Source organism: Carassius carassius, chromosome 48 (assembly GCF_963082965.1).
Source record: "Carassius carassius chromosome 48, fCarCar2.1, whole genome shotgun sequence".
Lineage (NCBI taxonomy): Eukaryota > Metazoa > Chordata > Actinopteri > Cypriniformes > Cyprinidae > Carassius > Carassius carassius.
Window position 1 is genome coordinate 5,138,904 of NC_081802.1, and position 16,837 is coordinate 5,155,740.

Consider the following 16,837-nt stretch of genomic DNA (forward strand, 5'->3'; position numbering starts at 1 on the left):
CTATGTACATCTAAGATAAAGCCAATGGGACCAAGAAAGTGATTTTTTTTTTTATCAGTCTACAGTACAAAAATGCAAGAAATGGCAAAAACACGAAAAAAAAAAAAATCAACCTCGTTCTGTCATTTCCCTCCCAAACTACCCACAAAAAAATATACATCCACAAATATACATGCACATACATGAAATGTGCACATTTTTTCATGACGATAAGCAAGATCCAGTAAAAACGGCATCTCTCGCGATCAGAGAAGGCACAAAGTTGAGGAATTATGCGTCTGTCTATGAAAGCTGTCTGCTGTTTTCTTTTTAAAGGATTAGGATTATTTGGGAAAAAGCTGCGTCATTCTGACAGAGTGAGGAAGTTTATTTTCCCTGTGGTCTCCTAAGACTTCCCTTTCTCAGAACTACACCTGAAAAATCAGGTAAATAGTAAATTTAGCCAAAAACAACCTTTTATATCCCACGGAAGAAAATGCTCCGAAACATTCCCAAAACATTCTCCACAACAGCTATCGGAATCCCAAAATGTAACTGAGGAACATCCAACAAAAATCCAATTTATTACAGGAAATTTGAACGCTTTTTTTACTTTGAATTGAGCAATCAAATATTTATGTTTAATTATAATTATTAATCATTATTCCGAAATGATATTGTCATTCTGATCATTTGAATTTAGGCCAAACCAAATATGCTTCCCACTGTACGCTGGAATATCACTGTGAGCAAATGTTTTTTTTTGGTTAGACATTAAAAACAAAAAAACAGCTTATGAAAAGACATTGTTGCAAAACATATTGCATAAGCAAAGCCAATGAAGACATCAGAAAAAGACATAAGAATTATGTACAAAAGTTCAGATGTTGTGAATATTATATTTAAAATACTGATACAATCAATATTTAAATCTATATATATATATATATATATATATATATATTTAATACCCACTACATATCAGAGCAGCAGCTATTGGTCAGTCTGATTAACTCTTTTGTCCAATTCATAACTGTTAAATATCCTTCAGCCGGTGAAAAGGACAGGAGAAAGAAAAAAGCTCAGAGAACAGAAAAAAACTACACAGAAAGCAAATAAATTAAAACTCATTCACCAGAACAGCGTATGAACATCATCTATTATGTGAATTCAGGAATTCTCCAGGACAAAATAAGAAATCATTCCTCTACAAAACAAAAGTTTGTTCTAAAAGAATATAAGCCCTCTATAGTTCGACACTTTAAAGTCACTGTAGTAAAGAAATCAACACAAGCATTGATAGACACTTCTCTTTTTATAGGCCACTATCTTAAAATATTTTTAAAAAAAAAGAGAGCGAGAGAGAGACAAGAAATAAGCTTCCAAAGGAGAGGGAAGTGGACTTTGAGGTGACCTAGCCGAAGCAGCTTTTCTGGTTGATTTAGTCATGTTCACAGTTTGCATTTCCCCACTGCCCAACTTGGCAAAAGTGTAAAAGTGTCAGAAAGCGAATGGTGCGTCAGATGACGGGTGATATAGCGTCCGTTTTCGCTGTAACCATACAAGTGTAGCTGTGAGATGGAAAAACAATAACAACAACGACGACGACGAACAAAAAAGACCTGAGATCTGTATCTTTAAGGGCCTCAACAAAAATAACGCATTTGAAAACGTTTCTTTAAAAAACCGAGAGAGAAAAAGCCGAGGCAAACGTTAGGATGGACTTGATCTGGGTAAAGACAGAGTTCTGCCATTTCTCTTTCCACCGTTCATATGCGTATAGGGCACGTGCTCCTCGTAATTGCCCCGTAGGCCCACCGAGGGGCCGTTGTCCCTGCTGAGGCTCTCCTCGCGTTGGGAATAGGATGAGGGGTCCAGTGGTATGCTCTCCATGTTCTCGAAGTCCATGTCGAACTCCTCGCTCTCAGGCGGTTTGTTCTCCTCGCTGTAGAAGAAGGAGACCTCTTGGAAAGTGGGATGCAGGTCCTCCTTGATCATCTCGATGATCTCGAGGAAAGTGGGCCGCATCTTCGGGTTGTACTGCCAACACATCTGCATGAGGCTATGCCTGGGAGAAGAGTTAGAGCGACAGAAGACAATCTTAAACCACCTAAATACACTGCATTTTGGATAGGGATGTACCGATTTTTGGAAAGTGAGAATATTTGTCAGAAATGACTGAAATAATGCCAAAAAATGTCTGCTTTATTACTAAATCCTGAACAGTATACAGTATCATATACACAATAACCCAAACTGAATGACCAAATCCTAAATGAAAACTTCAGTTTGTTTTACAGTAAATTGTGGAAAAAGGAAATGTTTGATCTCAACAGCAAAACAATCAAACTAAAAAAATCTATTTTGACCGAAATAGTTTGGAGACCAAAATCATTGACTGCCGAAGAGCTTTACTATGTCATGGTTTATCAACTGTGAACATAAAATCCTGAATATTAACTTTATTTTTCAGAATTTGGGCTAAATGAAAACTACTGTTTTGGATATGCTAAAAGGGATGTCAACAGGATTAGGTCCACCAGCTTTATTATTTATTAAAATGTTGGTACTTACATTCTCTCTGGACAGTTATCAGGTCTGTCCAGGTATCCTCCATCCATGACAAACTTGAGCACTTGCTCGTTGGAGAGTCCCTGGTAAGGCTGCTCGGCAAGTGTGCTGATCTCCCATAATACCACTCCGAAAGACCTAAAAGTCAGCAGATTTTTATTACAGCACTGCCAGCTCAATAGGCTGGGACTGTCCACATACGTGTTCATTTTGGCCTTTCAAAAACAGGATTGGACACCCAACAGGACCCAAAGCACTTCTCAAATAGTTTGTTGTGAGGGATCTAAATGTTCTTCTTAACACCAGATTAGCAAAAAAAAACAAAGAAGAGAAATACCCACCAGCAATCCGAGTGAGCGGTGAAAACGCCATCTTTTAGGGACTCTGGTGCCATCCATCTGACGGGCAATAAACCCTTCCCGCCCTTGCGATAGTAATCAGTCTCATAGATGTCTCGCGTCATACCAAAATCTGCAAAACAAAAAACAAAAATCAAGATCTTTCATCCTTCGAATCCCGAGTTTCACGCAAAATCAGCTCCATTCTGATCTTCTTACCTCCAATTTTCACAGTGAAATCTTCAGCCACCATGCAGTTTCTGGCAGCAAGGTCTCTGTGGACGAACTTCTTAGCGCTGAGGTACGCCATGCCATCTGCTATCTCCGCCGCCATCTGGATCATCTCCTTCAAGGTTGGCGGAGGACGACCTGGGTTATTCTGTTAAAAAACCCACTGAAATCAGTGATCACAGCCAAGGGCTACTGGTAACTATTGATTGTGATGTTTCATAGACTGATATAGCCCTTGAAGGTGAAGGAAAACTGGATTATTTAACATCAAATGACATGATTTGGTCCATTTTATTGTTATAATGTCCTCAGGTGCAATGAAATTGGGGGCTCGTCCGGGATACAGCGATTGGGGATTGGGGTCATTCTACATCAGGAACATGAGGACTTACCTCAGAATCAGGTCTTAAGCTACGCAGGTAGCTTTTCAGATCTCCGTGTGTCATCAGTTCCATGACGACTAATGTCGGTTGCCCCTTAGATACCACACCGAGCAAGCGGACCTAGACGAACAAGTTGAACATTTAGACAAGCTTGTATTCTGCCTTCATTACTTTGGTCCTCCAGGTTATCCACACTCACCACGTGATGGCAGCTAAAAGCTTTCATGACCGAAGCCTCGTTGAGAAACTCGATTCTCTCACGCAGGCTCGCCGACTCGTTGACGGTTTTAACGGCCACTTTCGTATCCGGTTCGCCCTTCACAATGTCTTTCGCGATGCCTTCATACACCATTCCGAATGATCCCTGACCGAGCTCTCTCATTACGCTGATCTTCTCCCGAGGCACCTCCCATTCATCTGGGATGTACACTATAAACACACAAATTCAAATTTTACAATTTAAATTGTATTTAATTTTTTGCTTTCCAACAAAAAACACGCAAACTGAAAGCTATAAAACAACATAAAGAGTAAATATACTATCATATTTATTCCATTGCCACAAATATACTGACAACCAATTAGTAAGTCCATTATTTTATTTTTGCTGTGCTCGAAATCGAAAATCGAAGGCTATACATTTAAAAATATATATAGATACTGTAGATATACAAACACATTTCATATTCCAGTGCTTTGAAAAGTTGTTTTTTGTAAATGGATTACTTCTTTGGTTTTAACTGATAAAGATGCCAAATTTTATTTAGACAAACTTATTGACAGTGACATTAGTTCACAATCTCTAAAATCATCTAAAAAGATATATCTTACCATCATTTGCACTTAGATATTCTGGGTTTGAGGAAGCAATCAGTGGGCCAGTCGGTCCTTCAGTTTGTCTGAGAGAAATGATATTTATAAATGATTGCATTGTCTAGATGATAAACAAGGACTTAATTTAAGAGTGTCTAACACGCACTTCTTCCTAAGGACAATGAAGGCTGTACTGGCCAGAAACAGCAGTATAATGATGCAGATGAGCGGGACGATGATGATTTTTATGTTCAAATCCCCTGTAAAACAAGTACATTAGATACCACAGTGGCCAAAATGACAGTAAAATGTAATAAATACAGTGAAGCTTACTGTCTTGAACAAAGAAGTATGCAGGCTCCGTCCAGGAACCGTTGCTGGCCAGCGAAGTGGCACGTATCCTCACACTATAATTCCCAGGATGCCCTACTCGTAATCGATAGCCATTGATTTTTTCATAAGTGATTCTGGACACACATATTTGATCCTCCTGAGTGACGAAAAAAAGAAAAGAAAATTATATAAACCTCTTTGAACACAAATTTTTAAATACATAACCGTTAATATTTTAAATGCACATACTTTTAAAACATAATTTTAATACATGAATATTTTAGGTGTATATACACATATTAGACATATTTACAATTTTTACACATCTAAAATAAATGTTAATATATTTTCACAAATATAAATGAATAAATATTTTATTGTATTTATTAATTATTTATTTTTTCATAATTTAAATATTTTATTGTATACATTTTCGTCTGCATTTCGCAATATCTAAAAGTATAAATGTTTAAATGTACAACAATATTTATTCAACAGTCTATAGATAAAATACTGAAAAAATAATAACATGAAAGCTAAAATATATAGATATTAATAAACGTGAATTTCTTAGAATTAAACAAACACCTACATAGCTATCCGACATCCTCATGTATTTGAGTTCATACAGTATGATCATGCCATTGGGCGCTTTCGGCTTCTGCCATTTGATGAAGACAAATTCGGGTTCATCCGGAAAAAATTCGTGAGTCACTGGCCCGACAATGTTGTCAGCTTTTACTAAGAACACAAACAGAAATTCGACACATTAGAATGTGAATTCAAACCAGAACAATAGAAGAGAGTGGTGTGGCAGTCTTACGTTCGGGCAGCGTGCGGGCGTTGACGTATGTCGACATGCTGCAGCGGTTTGGGTCTGTGGGATGGTTGCAGGCCTGGATCTCGATCTGGTAGCTGGTGAAGTGGACCAGGTTGGGGATGACCATGAACTCTTTGGAGCTAGCTTTGAACACCATCTTCTGACTGTTTTCCTTCTCTGGGCTCGGAGTGGTGGAAAAGTTGGGCAGGTCGGACGATGCGCTCACAAAATTTGGCAAAGTAGCATTAGCCACACCAACTGAGCGCCGCCGTCGGTGGGGTCTGCGGGTCGACACAGTTTCATTTGGAGCGAATGAACGAAAACACCCTAATGATTTCAGTTCTAATGCTACATCAGAAAGAGCAGATAATGTGTGTGTTAAATTATGGATTATTTGTGCATCTGTGCACTTCTGCCATTGAGAATGATGGGAAACGTTTAGGAATGATGTCTGTCTTTGATAAGTAGTAGAATTAAAGACTGTAAATATTTTGAATATTATAAAAATCATTTAAACGTTGTACATTCCAAGTTTTTTCAAAAAATATTTTCATGTAAAACTGAAAACAAAAAAAAATTATTCATGTAAATGTTATGCATTTTATTTCCAAGATGATATTTTTATATTTGAACATAAAATTGAAGACTATGAAATATCAATTTAAAAAATCATGTAAATGTTATACGTTTGATTCCAGTGCTTTGATCATTTATTTTGTCATCTGATTTTTTTTATTTTTTATTAATTGGATAAAGATGCCGCATTTTATTTCCAGAATTTGACTTAAATTACGCCTTTTTTTAAAAATACTTATTTAGCTTTTCTCCACTTACTATAATACATATGTATAAATTATTATTAAAATAAAAACTGATACCGAACTAAAGCTAAACCTCAAACATAGCATAAATATAAATAAAACATAATTATACATAATCTTGGACAGGTTAAGCTGCAATGTGGCCCACGCAAAGCAATTAGTCAATTAACCAGTAGATAGCGCTATAGACTTTTGCTGTTCAACAGCTCAGTAAGAACCCATTTAATACTAGAACCATCTATTGACTGGAGATACTAAACTTCTAAACTGAAATAAATCAAACCTAAGTAGTAATATATATAAAAAGAAGAAATGAGCGTTGTGTACCTGGGTTCAAACACTTCATTATGGAGGTAGTTCTCAAAGGTCTTGCGGAATTCAGTCTCTTCGGCCTCTTTCTTCAGCTGCGTCTCTGTTTTAGGACAGGCACAGCAGTGGCCCATCTGGTCGGGCTCCTCCGTTTGGTTCCCCTTCTGGTCATCTTCGATGTCGTGGTGTGTCGGCGTATGGGACGGCACCTTCATCCCTGAACGGACAGAAAGAGGAGGTACTCTTAATAAGCAGCTATGCAGCGATGCATCTACAGGCTCTTCCATTGATCAGCACCTTGCTGGCAGTAGTCGAACTTGTAGTACGTGCTATCTTCATCCTTCTTCTGGCAGGAGACGATGTAATGGGTGATGTTGCCGTTGGGGTCGGAGGGCAGTTTCCACTTGAGAATGATCTCGGAGGAGGAGTTGGACCAGGAAATGGGGTCCAGAGGTACCGAGGGTTCTGTTACACATCAGAAACAGAGCTTCAGCTCTCCGTTCTCAGATAACAAGCGTTCACGAGGCACGCTACACAGCTGATGCACTCACAACACCTGAGAGGAAACTGTTACTTATTGGCCACACACAAATAATTAATAAAAAAATACACATGTATGTAGTGTATATGTAAGTATATATACATATGCATGTGTAAGAATGTATGAATATATGTGACCCTGGATAGCCAAAAATACATTGTATGGGTCAAAATTATCGATTTTTCTTTTATGCCAAAGATCATTAGGATATTAAGTAAATATCATGTTCCTTGAAGATATTTTGTAAATTGCCTACATTAAATATGTAAAAAATAACATTTTGTAATAATAGTAATATGCATTGCTAAGAACTTCATTTGGAGATTTGTAAAAGGTAAAGATTTTTTTTTGCACCCTCAGAATCCAGATTTTCAAATAGTTGCATCTCCGCCAAACAAACAAAACCATACATCAATGGAAAGCTTCAGTTTGACGTATAAATCTCAATTTCGAAAAATTTGCACTTAAGACTGGTTTTGTGGTCCAGTGTTACATATATGTGTTTACTGCATTTTTAAATTTGATATATTTGAAATTGCATATGTTTTAAATTATAATTAATACAATAATGCAATTACATGCATACAATTAATATGTGCTGTCATGCACACACAGTATTTTACCGTATTTTTCGGACTATAAGTCGCACCCGATTATAAGTAGCATCAGTCCAAAAATACGCCATGATGAGGGAAAAAACATATATAAATCGCACTGGACTATAAGTCGCATTTATTTAGAACCAAGAACCAAGAGAAAACATTACCGTCTACAGCCGCGAGAGGGCGCTCTATGTCTTTAGTGTAGACTACAGGAGAACTGAGCAGCATAGAGCGCCCTCTGGCGGCTGGAGACGGTAATGTTTTCTCTTGGTTCATGTCAAATTAATTTTGATAAATAAGTCGCACCTGACTATAAGTCGCAGGACCAGCCAAACTATGAAAAAAAGTGTGACTTATAGTCCGGAAAATACAGTATGCATACAGATGCATGTATATCTATATTATTTATATAATACAATTTTGAATAAAATGTAATTACAATTACAGTATACAATTACAAAAAATATGCATGTTTTTTTACCTGTATTTCATGCATTTATTAAGATATGCATGTATAATACACACATATACATATATATAGTTTCTTATGTATAAATGTAGCTGCTAAAACTTCAAATATGCTGTTTATTTACAAAGATCTGAAACTGCTTTCACAACAGAGAAAAACTTCTATAGAATAAAAAAATTTTTTAACTGTTGAAGTCAATGGCTACCGTAAACTCTTTAGTTACCAGCATTCTTTAAAATATCTTCTTTCATGATTTTGAGACAATATGAAGGTGAGTGAATGGTGACAGGATTTTCACACTCTCAGGACATAAAGGAAGTGCTGCGCAGTGTTAATTTTGGCAGGCTTTTTGATTTAGTCTTCGCCTTAGTTTTGAGACAAAAATTATTAATAGTCTGTCACATTTTAGTCATTTGAGTCTTTCATAATTTTAGTCTAGTTTTAGTCGACGAAAAGTCATTGCATTTTTATAAACTTTTACTCATTACTTTTAGTCAATAGTTTTAGCCAAACTGTTTTATATGTAGTTTTCAAATTAAAATAATCATTAATTCTTCTCTCTTTAAACCAAATCAATTAAGCTTATGAGAAATTTGAATCGAGGACTGAATTTGGAAAATTTTTGGGTGAACTATCCCTTTAACAGAAGTGAAAAAAGAGCAACTTCTAAAACTATTATATATATATATATATATATATATATATATATATATATATATATATATATATATATATATATATATATATATATATATATATATTTAAAGAAGCACAATTAGACAAATACAATAGAGATACAAATGAAACTTTTTTCAGATACTGTAGGTTTTACTTAACATGTATACATTTATTTAATATATTTTGTTGGTTAACATTAATGACAGATAGGTATTTTTTGAATCCTGTCCTTTTAAGACGGAAGGCATGCATGAAATACTGACACGCATTCACACGTTCAGTTAATCCATAAGCTACTGTATTTACGTGAGATACTCTACACGACAAACATTTGGACTGCTGTGTGTGTATTTGAGCACTGAGAGCTGATCACGCGCTGTATGTGAGAATTGAGGAAGTGGAGCTTGCGTGCGTGCACGCGCGCGCGAGAGAACACTTCTATCAGCGTGATTCCGCCTATCACCAACTTTCAGTTAATCGACAACGAGTTGTGACTTCCGGAAAAAATGGGACGTCTGGTCACCTCATCCCTTCTCCTTTGGGTGGTAAGGCCTTGTTTCAGATCGCTAGTTCGCGTTTTATTAGTCTTTCCATCCACCGCGGCTGCCATACTGAGATTAGATATGCAGAAGACCCTTATCGTACAGTTAAAATTCTGATTCTGATTCTGATCCGATCGCCATCCAACGACAGGGACGCACATTTTGAAAGACAATAGCCTACAGGATGCATTTTGAATGTCCGGTAGTCCTCAAATAACATTATAGTCCAGTCTCGTCTAGTTAACGAAAACGCGGCATAAAGTTTGTCATAATTTCGTCATCTGATATTATTTTTAGCTCGTCAATTTCTCGTATTAGTCACAGAAAAAATATAGCAAATATTTTTCGGCGTCGTCTTCGTTAACGAAATTAACACTGGTGCTGCGGTGACGCCGGTGACTCACGGGTGGCGTTGGTGCGGAGGTAGATGATCTCGCTCTTGGCCCCGCGGACGAGGTGGTCGTCAGAGGCGGCTAGCTGGGCTTTGACCATGATGGCGTACTGGGTCCAGGGCTTCAGAGGCATGATGATGAGACCCGGATCGCTCTGACCTTTGCCCTCGGAGCCGCGCTCAGGAGGTTCCACGTCTGCGATCGCCCAGCTGTTAGAGCCACAGGCATCCTGCCCGTCATATTCAGTCACGTTCTTATAAGGACTAGACAGGAAAGAGAGACAACGTTAGACTACTTTAATACTTTCCTATATTATGTCTTTACCCACGCAAGTTAAAAGCGATAAATTAAAAGCTGAGAAATATGTAATTCATATTTTAAAACATAAATATTTATTATGTTTATTAATTAGAGTTCAGTTTATAAATGATGCAAATAATATGCATACAAATAGTTATGTTTTACATTCTGTGAATGTTTGATGCAATTATTATAATAAGTAATTATAACATTTTACTAAACAATCATAATTATAATTTTTTTTATGATTTCAAGTTTAAGGTAATTCATGTAAAAATGACTAGGATACATAATAAATGTACCTTGAATGAATTGTAATTAAATATAATAATATATAATCTATTTATATTACTAACTAGAATGTTTTTAATGCTCTCTAGTTCAAAGCAGTTTTAAAAACAAGTAGGAAATAAAACAACACTTTTATTAATGAATTATAATATTATTAAATTATCTTACTAGCCAAATGTAAACCTTTTAAAAACTTTTTTTTTTTAAGCTTTTAATGTTTACAGCAGTTTACAAAAATAAGACATGGTACACCATTTTTCATTTCCTAATTTTAATTAAATATAATATCAAATTATATTACTAGCTAAACATAGTATTTTTTATAATTAAAATAGTATTTTAATGCTTTTAAGTTAAGTAATTAAACAAAAACAAGCAAGACACAGAACAATATTTATATTAAATAGTTAAATAAATCATATATAATAATATAAAAAATTATAAGTAAATAAAAACAAAACTTAAACTAGTCATATTCCAAACATGCACATAATACAAATAATACAATTTAAACAAGTAGGATGTAGAACATTTATATTGATTAAGGATAGTTAATTAAATAATATACATTATTTTTCAATATTAAAATACTAAGTAAATCAAAACAAAACTAAAATCACATTCCAAACATACACACGAAATACTACTACTAATAAAAGTGCAAATTACAACAAAACTGAAATTGCAAAATCAAAACTATTAAAAAAACAAAACCATAATAATGTGTAACACAGTATAATACATTAAAACAACCGTAACACTCACGCTTCCTTGTATAAGACCATGAATCCCAGCAGGTCTCTGAAGTCTGATGGCCAGAACGCTTTCCACTTAATGAGGATCTTGTCGTGGGTTGTGCGGATTTGCGTAAATTTAAGAACTTGGTTTTCACCTGGAAGAGAGGGTGGATTGTCAAGTCTACTTTGACGTCAAACTGCACTGAAAGCAAAAGCAGCGCGGCTCTTACAGTAGGTCTGGTCTGCATACGCTGGGATGCTGACGTCGTTCTTCCTGTCCTTGGTCCCGGTCACTTCTTCCATCCGGAGGATCTCTGACTTACAGAGCTTGCTGTTTTGGACAAAGTACATCTTGCTGTTGAGGATGGTGAGGTTGTGTTTGTTCCAGTCCCACAGCTGTCGCAAGTTCAGGTTGTCCAAGGCATAGAAAGAATAGTTCCTGCAAATATCAAGAAATGACATTGAGTAATCCCTAAAGCTCAGCGCTAGAGCTCAGCGGCAGCGTATTACGCACTCGGCTTCCAGCGTTTCTCCGCGGATGACACGCAGCTTGCGGAGGAAGGAGAGCGAGACGAGAGCGTGGGCTCTGCGGATGCTCAGATAGCCTGTGATCTCCTCCAGCTGACCCAGACTAGACTCCAGCTCGGCAGCGATATTGTCTGAGGAACAGAAGATGCACACTTCACCTCATGCATACACAGACTGATGTCTAGAAACATATTAGTGTGTGTGCAAAAATATTACAAGACTATGACTGGTCTGTCATAACACTCATTTATTTAAAACATAATATTGCTAAACTGAATAATTTTGAATTATGTGCTTGTGACAGTTAACTATTTATTATTTTATTTTTAGAAATATATAAATACATATTTGATTTATATTTTATGTATTGGATTCATCTGAAAATTTACAAATATTGTTATTATAATATAAAATTATATATACTTTTTTAAATAAATGACAGAAGTTTAAATAATTTGCACAAGCATTTTTATGGTTTTGTGTACGTAAAATATTAAAATCTTTAGTATTCTGAAAGCTAACAAAAATTTGAAGGCAAAATACAAATTCCATTTTTTTTTTAATATGGAAGATATCTATGCATGAAAAAAATTCTTATCTATCATATATAATCCATAATTTAAAATTTTTATACATTTCTAAACCTTTATAAATTAATTGTGTAAACATACAACATATTTTTTCTTGAAAAAATATTATTAAAAATAATAAAATAGTTAATCATTTTAGGATTATTTGTTAATCATTTTATGTTTAATATTTTATGTATTTGGATTTATTTGATTTTTGGAGCCATTACATTTTTATATTCAGTTATTTACTTTTTATTTATTTTAAAATGTTATATGTTATTAACATAAATAAACGTGAATAATTGATTTATATTTAAAATAGTGTTTAATACTTTATTTTTTATAACTATATTAAAGTATAAACATCTTATGTATTTGGATTTATTTGCCATTTAATAACAAAATTATATTGTCTTTATAAATATGTTTTGTAATTTATTTAAAGTGTTATATTATATAACATTAGATTAATTGCTATTTTATTTATTTATTCTTTTTTTTAACAAATTAGTAAAGCTTACAAACAGGAAAAAGTTCAAATAACTTGCACAATAATAATTTTATGGTTTTGTATAAATAAAACAAAATAAATTTGAAATAATATTAACATTACTATATAGTAATTAAAACAATGAAAACAAAATGATATTGTCTTTATAAATATTTTTTGTAATTTATTTAAAGTGTTATATTAAATAACTGTTAATTTACTAAATTAAATATTTTTTTTTTTTTTTTTTTTTTTTTACAAATTAGTTAAGCTTACAAACAGGAAAAAGTTCAAATAGCTTCCACAATAATCATTTTTTGGTTTTGTATAAATAAAACAAATTTGAAATAATATTAACATTACTATATAATAATTAAAACAATGAAAAAAATATAAACACAAATGTGCAATCAATCTCCTTGCGGACCCATTTCAAATTGCACAATACTCACTTCCTTTGCTGATTTTGATGATCAGACTGCCGTTGAGCAGCGTACAGCCGCGCAGAGCCTGAGCAGCGGTGACCGAGTCCACCGTCTTCACCCCTGTACACAGTTTGGGACATCGACCGGTGCACGGCTTGCAGTTCAACCTGAACGATTGACAGAGATGGGTTTAAATCAAGACCAAATGGCGAGAGCAAGCCTGAAGCCAATAGCGGCTTTCAGACACACCTGACTAGTGCTTTACACATGTATCCGCCATGATGTCAGCAGCTTGCACCGCTTTTCGAGATTGCGATTGCCTCGGGGCTAAACATATTGTTCCCTTCCCGCTAAATTCTCATGTCACCTGTGCTCTTGTCATTGTTGTGTTTGGAACGAACCCAAATGTGCTGGAACGGATTGCGTGCTGTAATGCATCTGAATGGAACGGGTCACTGAGGGCAAACGTCAAAACACAATCCCGCTGAGACTCAACTAAATACCACGGATAGTTGTTTAGGCTTTAAAGTATGCGACCTCCACATCCATCCCATATGAAGAGACGACTCTGGAGACGAGGCCGTCTGATGCATGAATATGCAATTGCGCTGAAAGATGCTGTGGAAAGATCTAATCGTGGAATGGGAACGTAATGAATCCCAGCGGCGCAGAGCATTTGTATAATTCTGTTGCTTAATTTTAATCACATTTTAACACAACAAGAGTGTAACTTTACGTAATGGCACTCAAATCTTGCAGCAGTGGGTGAGAGGGGAATCTGATGCTATTATTATAAATTAATTTAAGAGTTACAAGATTGAGATTTCACCCCTCCCCATCTGTCTTTATTCTCCGAATCCACTAAAAAACAAGGCAAAAACTTTAATACCTTTATGAAAAATAAAATAAAATGTGATGCACTCAAACAAACCAGTTCATAAGAATCAGATTACAAAGATTGTGCTTTATTTTTTTTACCTAACAGAGCTGGGTAGATTACTTAGAAAATTTGTAGTGAGTAATATAATCTCTTAGATTACACATTTTTGGTAATGTAATCTGATTACTTTTGGATTACATTTAGATTACATTTGTGCTAACCCTTATTTGATATCACATATATTGAATTAGTCTAATCTTGTACTATTTTGACATGTACAAAGAAAAAATATATTCCACAAAATATATTTAATTCACCAACAAGAGCCCACAATAGCTTCTTTTTCAAGTACAATGTATGGACAGTTAATACTTACAAAATACTAACACTAATGTGCCTTGTTGTTAGTGTTTGCTAGTAACACTGAATAAAACTTATAACTAGTTACTTATAATTAAGTAAATTTAGAAAACCGCTACACTACAAAAACCAATATTGAAAAACATGAAATTCACAGCAATATCATTGCCAAGTTGAATATTTAATCTAATAAAACACTAGAAATGCATATGAATGTATCAATGAAAAACACAAAAAATAGCTACATTGCAAACATGAATCTAATAAAAGAAGAAGGAAAAAAAAAGGAAATTTAGGAGAATCAATGAATTGTTCACAACTTATTACATTGTGTAACTAAAATGTAATCGTGTAAACCATAAAAAAGTAACGGTTGCACTTTATTTTACAGTACGTGTACTTACATGTACTTATAGTGTACTTACAGTGTATTTATCTAAGAAAGTTCTGGTAATACAAGGTAACTACATGGGGTAGAGTTCGGTTTGGGGGTAGGTTCAGGGTTAGTACCTAGTTATTACATAGTTATTGAAATTACTATAATAAGTACATTGTATGTACATGAGGAACAGGACTGTAAAATAAAGTGCTACCAAAGTAACTGTAGTCTGATTATGAGTTGATTACTTTAAAAAGTAGTTTACTCTGATTACAAGTACTTGACTTTTGGAATCTGATTACGTAATCCAGATTACATGTAATCCGTAACTACACAGCTCTGTTGACTAATAAGAATCAGATCATAAGAGTCATTGGTTTGGGAATCATTTTAAACGTAAGTTTTTGACTTCTTTTTAAAAGAAGTCATTTGATTTTTCATATTTTATTTCTGTGATCATATGATTTTTCATGTGAGAATAATTTGTTTGGGAATCACATTACACAAGTCATGCGGTTTCTGATTCACTTTAAAGACCATACTCAGTCATTCATTCAGGAATCGGATTACACTGGTTGTGCTGTATGATTTTGACTAACTACAAAAGAATCGGCTCTTAATTTCCATTTTTGTGGAAATTGGATTACACTGGTTGTGCTTTAGCCTTCTGGCTGTAAGAATTAGCTCATTAAAATCATTTGTTTGGGAACCAGATTACACTAATCATGCTGTAAATTTCTGATTCACTTAAAAGAACAGACTCATCGTCATTCATACTTAGGAATCGCTACGCTTTTGACTCACTAAAAAGAAACCGTTCATAAAAGTCATTTGTTTGGGAACCAGATTATACGAATCATTCTGTATGTTTCTAAATCACTAAAAGCAATAGGTTCACAAGAGTCATTTGTTTGGAAACCAGATTATACTGGCTTCACGGTTTGCTTTTGATTCACTTGAAAGAACTGGTTCACAAGAGTCATTTGTTCAGGAATCAAAAATAATTTCTAATAAGAGTTGTTTGTACGGGAATTGGATTACTCTAGTCCCACTGTATGTTTTCAAATCACTAAACGGAAACGTGCTCATGAGACTCATTTGTTTAGGAACAAGATCGCACTGGTTTTGCTGTACGTTATGAATCAGAGTCATTTGTGTGAGCATTGGATTACACTGAACGTGCTGTATGTTTTTGCTTCACTAAAAGTGTTCATAAGAATCATTTGCTCGGGATTAATACCTCACATTTTGTGCTGTATGTTAATGTGCTTTAGATTCAGTTGTTCGGTGTTGTGGCACCATTGAATACTGTGAACGAAACTCTGGCAGAGTAGTTTAATGCAACGGTTTTGGCGGAAGAATGAACATGCGCTAACTATTAACTGAACCAAACATCATTGGGTTCTGGTATTATTTAGTGAGCAACGGTTACTGGTTCATACCCTATTTAAGTGTATTTGGGGGCGATTTAGAGTTTAACTGAATCCTTTTCAATTGCCACTACAAGAAATACTTAACAGCATCATGCATTTCAGGAATTAATTAAAAAAAACACACCCACAGAAATGCTCAACAGTTCATTCACAATTGAACGTTTTTCTCTTTTTTAGTTTTTAAACACATAATCCCACTCTTTAACTCCTCTTCCAATTTAGGAGATCCACAGAGATTTGTTGAACCAACAGTTTTAAAATTTTAACTCCATCGAACGACATCCACATGCTGTTAGTTCCCGATGCATCGTCTTCTCATTTGGAAAATAACAAGGAAAGAAGGATTGGGCGTGCTGTTACGAAGCAGGACTTAATGCCGCATGACTGCCTCCCACAAAGGCGAAAGGTGACCGGACAAGAAAAACAAGCCAATGACGTCACTTTCAAAACAAAATTCCTGGAAAACCGAGATCCCATCAAGCTTCCACAACTGCAGCGTTCTGATGTGGAGACAAAGGAATCAAAAGGCCAGTGAAACGACCACCTTCTTAAAGCCCCCGAGACCCCAGCAAATGCAAACAAAGGCTGCCATTGTTACCACAAGGGTGCGTGTTACTCCC

The 16,837-nt window shown here is 35.0% G+C and overlaps 1 protein-coding gene across 1 annotated transcript in view; it reads right to left on the reverse strand.

Annotated features, from left to right (window-relative positions):
- Positions 1 to 1,275: 1,275 nt before the first annotated feature.
- Positions 1,276 to 16,837, reverse strand: part of LOC132131981 (insulin receptor-like) — a 67,136-nt gene continuing 51,574 nt past the window's right edge. The window contains exons 4-21 of the mRNA XM_059544180.1: positions 13,193 to 13,332; positions 11,665 to 11,809; positions 11,381 to 11,589; positions 11,179 to 11,305; positions 9,835 to 10,085; positions 6,896 to 7,063; positions 6,617 to 6,815; positions 5,472 to 5,749; positions 5,241 to 5,389; positions 4,649 to 4,805; positions 4,482 to 4,575; positions 4,334 to 4,401; positions 3,702 to 3,931; positions 3,512 to 3,622; positions 3,108 to 3,267; positions 2,892 to 3,021; positions 2,554 to 2,688; positions 1,276 to 2,047 (exon numbers count right to left, since the gene is read on the reverse strand). Of these exons, the coding sequence (XP_059400163.1) occupies positions 1,693 to 2,047; positions 2,554 to 2,688; positions 2,892 to 3,021; positions 3,108 to 3,267; positions 3,512 to 3,622; positions 3,702 to 3,931; positions 4,334 to 4,401; positions 4,482 to 4,575; positions 4,649 to 4,805; positions 5,241 to 5,389; positions 5,472 to 5,749; positions 6,617 to 6,815; positions 6,896 to 7,063; positions 9,835 to 10,085; positions 11,179 to 11,305; positions 11,381 to 11,589; positions 11,665 to 11,809; positions 13,193 to 13,332 (3,106 nt within the window). The 3' untranslated portion in view covers positions 1,276 to 1,692. The remainder of the gene's footprint in view (positions 2,048 to 2,553; positions 2,689 to 2,891; positions 3,022 to 3,107; positions 3,268 to 3,511; positions 3,623 to 3,701; positions 3,932 to 4,333; positions 4,402 to 4,481; positions 4,576 to 4,648; positions 4,806 to 5,240; positions 5,390 to 5,471; positions 5,750 to 6,616; positions 6,816 to 6,895; positions 7,064 to 9,834; positions 10,086 to 11,178; positions 11,306 to 11,380; positions 11,590 to 11,664; positions 11,810 to 13,192; positions 13,333 to 16,837) is intronic.